Here is a 9508-nt window from a genome sequence, read left to right as displayed (position 1 = left end):
CCACACCTGCAGCCTTTGTGGGCAGAGGAACTACAACTCCCAGAGAGACCCGGAAGCAGCCTAGGCAAAGGAGCGGTTGTTTCAGCTTTGGCCGAAGTCCGGCCCTGAGCCTGGAAAATGCTTCTGGCGCCCCAGGAAAGGACCTCCTCAAGGAAGAGGTCGGAGCTGAATGGATGGAAACAGTTAACAAGGAAGCCGAGTCCCACCAAGGTGATCCATTCCTATCGGGAGCTCTTGGGGAGGCGAGGGGAGGGGAGGCGGGGACCGGCCCTAAGGCCAGCCGCAGCCCCACCTGCGCTTCCTCCCTCTTGTCCCAGGGGTATCATTACCTGGTCCGCTCCTGCCATGACCCACTGAGAGCCAGCACTGCGCTAAGTGAAGGGAGCCTAGGAACTTTGGGGCTTGATTACCTTACGGCTTTGATGGGCAGCGTCGTGGAAGAACTGTTTCCATCTAACGCTTTTCTCAAAAACCGGGGAGTCTTGATAGTGCCCATCCCGGTGAAGAGAATTCGAGAGCTATCCCTGCTCCCCACCACTCCTGGTTTTAGGGAGGTTCCCACACGGTTTCATTTCTTTTTCTTTTCTTTCTTTCTTTCTTCTTCTTCTTCTTCTTTTTTTTTTTTTAATGTTTTGCAAATCATAGGAAACTTCTTTATTGGAGGGGTAAGATCTTTACCTTAAGTCCTCGGCCTCATATTCCTCCCCTTCTAGTTTTACATAAAGTATCTAAAATGAACTCAGAAATGCAAGTGGATATTGACTATATCAATACTTGATTCACTTGAAAATCTAAATTCTAGAAACAATCAAAAAATAGATCCTCTTTATATTTGCCACCTTCTTTGATTCATTAGCATCCAAAGACATGGAAACCTGATAACCCCACTGTAAACTTGAAATGTGTAAATGACATGTGAAAAGTCACAGTCACACGGAGTGTGCTTTACACAGACTACTTTTTTTAAAAATTAATTAATTTCTTTATTTTTGGCTGCGTTGGGTCTTCGTTGCTGCGCGCGGGCTTTTCTCTAGTGGCGAAAGGGGGCTACTCTTCGTTGCAGTGCGCGGGCTTCTCATTGCAGTGGTTTCTCTTGTTGCGGAGCATGGGCTCTAGGCGCTTGGGCTTCAGTAGTTGTGGCTCGCGGGCTCTAGAGTGCAGGCTCAGTAGTTGTGGTGCATGGGCTTAGCTGCTCTGCGGCATGTGGGATCTTCCCGGAGCACGGCTCGAACCTGTGTCCCCTGCACTGGCAGGCGGATTCTCAACCACTGCACCACCAGGGAAGCCCCACAGACTACTTTTTTTAACAGTCACAAAAAATGAATGCCTTAAATGTAAATGGGAGTACCAAATGGAGGGCTTCTCAGCTTACAGCTGTTTTCACCCTTAAGTTACACCTCCTTAAAAAAATATTCTGTAGACATGTGGCATTTCTGAGGCCCCTAGGCAATTGTGCTTGCAGGTTATTCTAAATATACCAGCTAAATAATGCACTGGACATATTCTACTTGGTGAATATCTTGCGCCAGATGCTGGAGTGTGCAGACTGGAGCATTAGAGAGACTTGGAAACGGAGTCTGCTCCTGTTATACCAGTTCCATAATAGATTGGATCCAAAGTAGGTTATGGGTATAAACTTGATGATGAAAGGTAAAAGCTGGGGACAGTTTTGGGGACCCCAAAAGGAAAGTTTTTGCTGCTAGTGCTCATTGTTACTGCCTAGAGGATAGAAAGGTAAAAACACAAGATCTCCTTGAGGTTCAATTGTGTTCGAATAGGATCAGCTGTTTCTTTGTTGCAGCGACAAAATTATTCAGCAGTACAGCTGCATTAATTAGTTATCTGTAAGGTGCTTTGAAGGGGAAGTGTTATATAAGTGAAGGATAGTGTTATACCTTTCCCTCCTGTATGTGTCAGCATGCTCGTTTAGATATTCCCTTATTTATTTAAAAACCCACCTGAATTATTAGCAAAGCAAATCCCTCTATTTGTTAAGTTGCTATTAGAGGGAATTCTGCAAACTTCTGAGAGTTAACAGAGAGTGAAGAAAGCAGGTGTCCTACTGGTCTGATTTCTAATTTCAGATTAATATCTGACTGACCTGGGTAGAAATTTATGTGATTTCTGCCTTATTTTTGCTCTGTAAAACAGTGGAAGATTGGTTATCCCTCACTCTACCCCCCATTTCTTATTGGACCAAACAATATCCCTGCTCTAGGTAAATACAAGTTACTCGTGAAAAGAGGGGTCTGGGGAGAGGCACACACCTTTCTCCAAGCAGATTTGCTTCCATGACACTTGAATAACCCGACTAATTAATCAGTGCTTATTTGGGTTTTTATAAGGAATATTATATGTAGCATTCCTCTATCTTGGCTCTTAACCCTGGGGAGCTTTAAAAAAATACTGACACCTGGGCCCTACCCCAGGCCAATTAAATCAGAATCTGGAGATGGGCCTAGGTAAGAGATAAAGCAGTCAGAAGTTGTTCCAGAGAAGGCTTCGTGTTTTCTTCATCCTGCCAGCATTCTGTATTTTTTTTGTTGCTGAACTTTCTAATGCAGTGCTTTGGGGAATGACTAAAGGACGCTTGTCCCCATGCTTCAACCAGAAAGACAAATTAAAATGGCAAAGTTGATAGATACATTGCTGGGTACTAATATTCTGTATATATTATCTACAGCCTGTGTTTGACCCTGACAAACACTGGATTAAGGTAAGGATATTTCATAATTAAGATAGAAAGAGAATTAAGAGTCACACATAATCAGATGGAATAGGAATACTAATAGGTCTCCATCTTGCATATATTTTGCTGTTTTCATTCCCATGTGACTATATATGTTGCCTTAGTTTTGTATTGTAGTACATTTTCATGATTTTGTGGCTTCTAGTAAAAGCATGAATGACAAGATAACAGGTAGACATCCTTTCAAATGCCATGAGGATCATCTGAAGAGGATTAAAGGAGGAGGGGAGGAGAAGCCTTAGGAGAGGACATTGTGGCTTTCCCCAGATAATTGGAAAGAACATACTGTAGTTACATTGACCTGTGGGACCAATACAATAGGTAAAAGCTATGCATGCATCACAAGTAAGAATCTTCTAGTAACTAAAGCAATCCAAAAATGGAGTGGGCATTCTTATAAACAGATGGATTTTCTATCACTAGAGGTATTCAAGTGGCTTCTAAATGGTCACTTAATGTTAGGACTAATGAGGAATATGTTTGAGCATTTAATGGGGGTGGCGGATGGTGGTGGATGGGGTTAGATAACCTCTGAGGTCTCTTTCAGGCCTGAGATGTATATTTTTGAGTCCAAGTACCATTTAAGTTGAAAGTACCATTAAACCACTACCAGTGCGTGCCTCTGAGTGTCATTTTGGCAAGTTGCCATACTCATTTGTGCACCACATGTTTCAAAATCATGCAGTATCTTCCTGGGAAAATATCCTCTGCCTGGTAGTATTTTTTTTTTTTTTTTTTTGCAGTATGCGGGCCTCTCACTGTTGTGGCCTCTCCCGTTGTGGAGCACAGGCTCTGGACGCACAGGCTCAGCGACCATGGCTCATGGGCCCAGCCACTCCGCGGCATGTGGGATCCTCCCAGACCGGGACACGAACCCGTGTCCCCTGCATAGGCAGGCGGACTCTCAACCACTGCACCACCAGGGAAGCCCCCTGCCTGGTACTATTTTGAAGAGCTATTACTTATCTAAATTGACAGGCATTATGAACACCAGGCCAGGTGGCACCTAGGCCAGATATAATCACTGTTAACCATTTTTTCATCCAGCCAGTATTAAGTTCCTGCCAAGTACTAGCCCACTATGTTGGGCACCGGAAGTAAAACAGTGCACGGGGCAGGTACAGTTTCTGCCCTCCCAGAGTTTATAGTCCAGTGGGGGGCTAAACAACTTACTTTAAATTGTTGGGAGAATTAAGGATGCAGTGGAAGCTCATGGCGTGGGGCGCTCATATAAATGGGGCCAGGGAAGCTTCCTGGCTCCTGCAGAAGGCCTGACTTAGAAGACAATAAAATGTGTCCACCGTCATGGAGGCTAGCCTCTAGGAAGCCCACTTCTCAGTCTCCATCAGGCTCAGCTTGCGTGTCAGTGTTGAAAGTCAGAATGCCAAGCCTTTGCAGGGCTTAATTGTTCATTTAGTCACCGTCTCCCCCAGAGGGGAAGATTTAGGTAAAATAGAAGGATAAAATTCTGCTGTGACTTGTCTGCACCATTTTCCTGTTTCATGCCGTTGTCAGCCAGCTTGACTTGGTTAGATTTTATCATTCCTCTAAAACTTCCGCAGTAGCTCTTTCTCCATTATACCCTCAAATCTCGTGTCTTGAAAAAAATCAAGAAGTTCTCATTTCACCGTGCAGTCCATTCTGATTGCCATACTATTTCTTTTTCTTTTCCAGTATCTTTGGATGTATAGCCTGGACTCCTTGCCTTTGTGTTTTTATTATCCTCTTGTGTCCAAAATTATTTTCCTTCAGTTTCTACTTCTTACCACTCCACAGAAAGTTGTCACAAATGACTTCCTGAGTAAATCCAGTGGTCTGTTCTTTGTCCTCAAACTTTTTAAGGTCTGTTTGATACAGTTATCACTTTTTTATTCTAGAAATTCTCTCCTCCATTACCTTTTCGTGACACTGTTTCCTCTTCTCTCTTTTTTTTTTTTTTTTTTTTTTGCAGTATGCGGGCCTCTCACTGTTGTGGCCTCTCCCATTGCGGAGCACAGGCTCCGGACGCAGAGGCTCAGCGGCCACGGCTCACGGGCCCAGCTGCTCTGCAGCATGTGGGATCTTCCCAGACCGGGGCACGAACCTGTGTCCCCTGCATCGGCAGGCGGACTGTCAACCACTGCGCCACCAGGGAAGCCCCCCTCTTGCTTCTCTTAATACCTCTCTGTTCACTCCTCTGTCTTCTTGTCTGATTTTGTTCCCTAATATATCCCAACTCTGGATGTACCCTAAACTGTTACAACTTCTAGAACTAAGATTTCCAAATCCACTTGAGTGGACCACTCACTCAAAATGGAAGAGGGGGACATATATGGAAAGACAATGTGGGAAACAGATCTCTCCAGAGTGACCTCATAAAGAATAAATGATACTTTCTTGACTCTAACCCTGATTAGATCATTTTTCTTCTGATTCATATCTTTTCCCATATGTTCTATTTTCTACATCTTTTTCAAGTTATCCTTGCCTTTTCAACTGTATTCCTCTGCTTCTAATTCAAGCTTAGTATACAAAACCCTTGAGAGTTTAAAAGGTAAAGGCCATGGCAGGTTTTGACAGTTGTACTACCAGTCTTTCCACAAAGGGCACGAGGAAAAATCATTTTCAAAATAGGTCAGACAACAACATAAACTATGGGAAAGTGTGGCTTTTTTGAATAACTCTTTAACATAGCCATTCTTTAACAAACATTGATGGGGCATCTGTTATGTACCAAGCACTGTTTTAGGTGCTAGGGGTTTCACGCATGAAAAAGACAAAAATCCCTGCTTATGTTCAAGTTAGGGGAGACGATAAATGATAAAATATGTTATAAGGTCATAAGTGCTACAGAGAAAGTCAGAACTGCCGAGGGAAACTGGGAGAGCCAGGAGGGGGGTGTTTACAATTCTTTAAGGGATAGTCAGAGCGGGCCTTGCTACGAAGGTGACATTTGAGTAAAGACTTGAGGAGGGGAGGGAAACAGTAGTACGGCCTTCTGGAGGAGAGCAGTCAGAGGGGAAGAAAGCACAGAGGCTGAGGTGAGAATGCGCTTGGCACGTTTAAGGAGGAATGAACAAGGAAGTCAGAGTGGCTGAGGTAGAGTGAGCAGTGGCAGGAGCGGCAAGCGAGCTTAGCGGGCTCACAAAGGGCCTGATGTTGGAGGACCACGGAGCACATCATGAGGACTTCGACTTTTGTTCTGAGGGAGCTAGGGAACCATTGAAGGGTTTTGAGTATAGTTAATAGGAGACGGCTTTCATTTTAAAAGGGTTTCTCTGGCTGCTGTGGTGGGAGACTATTCCAGAAAATGTGTCAGGAGACGGTGGTGCCTTGGACCAGGGTGATAGCACTGGAGGTAACAAGAAGGGGTCAGCTTCTGGATATATTTTGAAATTAGAGTCAACAGATTTCCTGACAGATTATGTCTGGGATAACAGAGAGTGGATTCAAGAAGGCCTCCAAGATTTTCGTCCTGATGAACTGAAAGAATAGTCACTACCTGAGTTGGAAGGCTGGGAACACAACAGGCATGGAGGAAAAACCAGCTTGTGGTGTGAGAGGGGGGAAGTCGGGGGTTAATTGTAAAATACACTTTTTATACCATGCAGGTAAACCAAAATGCCAAGAGTTTGTCCACCTCTGCTAATCCCTTCCCCGTTGCTGTGAATTTGGCCATACTTTTACTAGATTCCCACTGTTGAGTTAAAATATTCCTGATTACTGCAGTTCAATGACTCTGTTTATTCCACTTTTTTTGAACTTACAGTTTGCCTAATATATGATGGGAAGTTCCTTTCAGAGGTAATTGAGGAAGTGTAGCTACCTGCCTCTGGTTCATATTCATATGCAAGTCCTAGTGGCATGGAAACTAATAAAATATTATATATTTTTAAAAATAAAATGTCCAGGTGTCAGGATCCCATTACTAATGCTCTAAACAAAAGTTATCTAAAGCTTAAATTACCTTTTGTTCAAATATAAACATTGTGAACACCTGTTAAAACTTGGTAAAATACTGTAATTAATCGCATATTTAATGAATGAAATTATTTAGGGTGGATGTTTAAACCTCAGAGTTCCTTTAAAAATGGAAAAATGAAAGTATCTTGGTAGTTGGTAGAAGATCAGATTCTTAAATAGGAGAGAAATTCTCTAACCCTGAAGGAAGCTGTCATCTTAGTGGATTTTTTCTTTTTTCTTTTAAAGAGAGTGGAGAAAACTTCAGAATTTGCAGTTTCAAAAGCATTTTCTGCTGGAAATTCAGATTTATCCAGAAGGCTTTGGGGCCAAATTGTAGATTTGGAAACACCTGAGCAAATAGAGGATCATGATGAAGTCTATGCAGAAGGTAAGAGAATACATTTTTTGCTGCGATGTTAACAATTCTTTGGAGTACAACTTACTAAAGAGTAACCCAGGGCCTCCCTGGTGGCGCAGTGGTTGAGAGTCCGCCTGCCGATGCAGGGGATACGGGTTCGTGCCCCGGTCTGGGAGGATCCCATATGCCGCGGAGCGGCTGGGCCCGTGAGCCATGGCCGCTGAGCCTGCGCATCCGGAGCCTGTGCTCCGCAACGGGAGAGGCCACAACAGTGAGAGGCCCGCTTACGGCAAAAAAAAAAAAAAAAAAAAAAAAAAAGAGTAACCCATAATGTATTTCAAAGTATGAAATGAGAGCTTTTCTTTCTCTTATTCTTAATTTTTGTTTGTTTCTACTTCCCTGAAGCTAATTTACTTTAACTCCAATATTACAAGTCAGTTTACATTTAAGGCTTATTTTGTCTCTTGAAGTAGAACCACATCCAGAGGCAGTTTTGACATAACACAGTTATCTAGTAAGTGTAAGATATTAATCCTGTGGCACGGAGGGCAGCTTGTTAACTTGATCTACTATCATACAGGTAATCTGACCACTAGTTTATAAATCAACTTTGTTCTTTATGAAGAGAGTCTAAAGCTGACCTCACCTCCCTGCCTCCCCAAAACATTTATTCCTCTGGAATTCAGTATTTTAGTTACTGATGCCCTGAGGAACTCCACTGTTTAGGGGTGAAGAGATCAGGAGGGACCAGCAAAGAAGACTGGAAAGGAGAGGCCCCTGAGGTAGGAGGAAAGCCAGGGTGCCATGTCCTAGAAGCCAATTTCCATTTGGATCATTTATGTCTCCAGTTTTTCAGATTATTTCTTCATTTATTCAACATATATATTAAATTGTTACTCTGTGCCAGGTACTATTTTAGGCATTGGAAGAGCAGGTTATGAACAACAGATGAAGTCCTTGCTTTCATGGAGTATACATTCTAGAGTGGGAATAAATAAAACGAAAAATAAATGGTCAGGTAGTGATAAGTCATCCGAGTTTGGACCTGAATAACAAGAAAGGGCCAGGTGAGCTGTGATGGAGGAAGAGCATCCCAGGCAGTGGGAAAGGTGGCATCAAGAATTAAAGTACAGGGCTTCCCTGGTGGCGCAGTGGTTGAGAGTCCGCCTGCCGATGCAGGGGACACGGGTTCGTGCCCCAGTCTGGGAAGATCCCACATGCCGCGGAGTGGCTGGGCCCGTGAGCCATGGCCGCTGAGCCTGCGTGTCTGGAGCCTGTGCTCCGCAATGGGAGAGGCCACAACGGGGAGATGCCCGCGTACCGCAAAAAAAAAAAAAAAAAAAAAAAAAAAAGAATTAAAGTACAGAGAGACCTTCAAGATGGCGGAGGAGTAAGATGTGGAGATCACCTTCCTCCCCACAAATATATCAGAAATGCATCCTACAGAACACTTACTGAACACTGGCAGAAGACCTCAGACTTCCCAAAAGGCAAGAAACTCCCCATGTACCTGGGTAGGGCAAAAGAAAAAAGAAAAAACAGACAAAAGAATAGGGATGGGACCTGCATCTCTGGGAGGGAGCTGTGAAGGAGAAAAAGTTCCCACACACTAGGAAGCCCCTTCACTGGCAGAGACGGCGGGTGGCGGGGGGAAGCTTCGGAGCCACAGAGGAGAGTGCAGCAACAGGGGTGCAGAAGGCAAAGCAGAGATTCCCACACAGAGGATCAGTGTTGACCAGCACTCACCAGCCCGAGAGGCTTGTCTGCTCACCCACCGGGACAGGTGGGGACTGGGAGCTGAGGCTTGGGCTTCGGAGGTCAGATCCCAGGGAGAGGACTGGGGTTGGCTGCGTGAACACAGCCTGAAGGGGGCTAATGTTCCACAGCTAGCCGGGAGGGAGTCCGGGAAAAAGTCTGGAACTGCCTAAGAGACAAGAGACCATTGTTTTGGGGTACGTGAGGAGAGGGGATTCAGAGCACTGCCTAAACGAGCTCCAGAGGTGGGTGTGAGCCGCGGCTACCAGCGCAGACCCCAGAGACAGGCATGAAATGCTAAGGCTGCTGCTGCAGCCCCCAAGAAGCTTGTGTGCAAGCACAGGTCGCTATCCACACCTCCTCTCCTGGGAGCCTGTGCAGCCCACCAACGCCAGGGTCCTGAGATCCAGGGACAACTTCCCCAGGAGAACACACGGCACACCTCAGGCTGTTGCAACATCACGCTAGCCTCTGCCACTGCAGGCTCACCCTGCAACTGAACCTCTCCCTCCCCCAAGCCTGAGTAAGCCAGAGCCCCCTAATCAACTGCTACTTTAACCCTGTCCTGTCTGAGTGGGGAACATATGCCCTCGGCGACCTACACGCAGAGGTGCAGCAAAATCCAAAGCTGAACCCCAGGAGCTGTGCGAACAAAGAAGAGAAAGGGAAATTTCTCCCAGCAGCCTCAGGAGCAGCAGATTAAA

General features: G+C 45.0%; 1 protein-coding gene across 4 annotated transcripts in view; it reads left to right on the top strand.

Annotated features, from left to right (window-relative positions):
• Positions 1-61: 61 nt before the first annotated feature.
• CCDC191 (coiled-coil domain containing 191) overlaps positions 62-9508 on the top strand; it is a 108285-nt gene continuing 98838 nt past the window's right edge. For 3 of the 4 annotated variants that reach the window (XM_060098959.1, XM_060098957.1, XM_060098958.1), the window contains exons 1-2: positions 62-210; positions 6938-7079. In XM_060098959.1, the coding sequence (XP_059954942.1) occupies positions 118-210; positions 6938-7079 (235 nt within the window). In that variant the 5' untranslated portion in view covers positions 62-117. Of the gene's footprint in view, positions 211-2683; positions 2717-6937; positions 7080-9508 lie in introns of all 4 variants that reach the window. The other variant, XM_060098961.1, reaches the window with a different exon arrangement.

This window comes from Mesoplodon densirostris, chromosome 5, assembly GCF_025265405.1.
Source record: "Mesoplodon densirostris isolate mMesDen1 chromosome 5, mMesDen1 primary haplotype, whole genome shotgun sequence".
NCBI lineage: Eukaryota > Metazoa > Chordata > Mammalia > Artiodactyla > Ziphiidae > Mesoplodon > Mesoplodon densirostris.
This window is presented reverse-complemented; position numbering and strand designations above follow the sequence as displayed.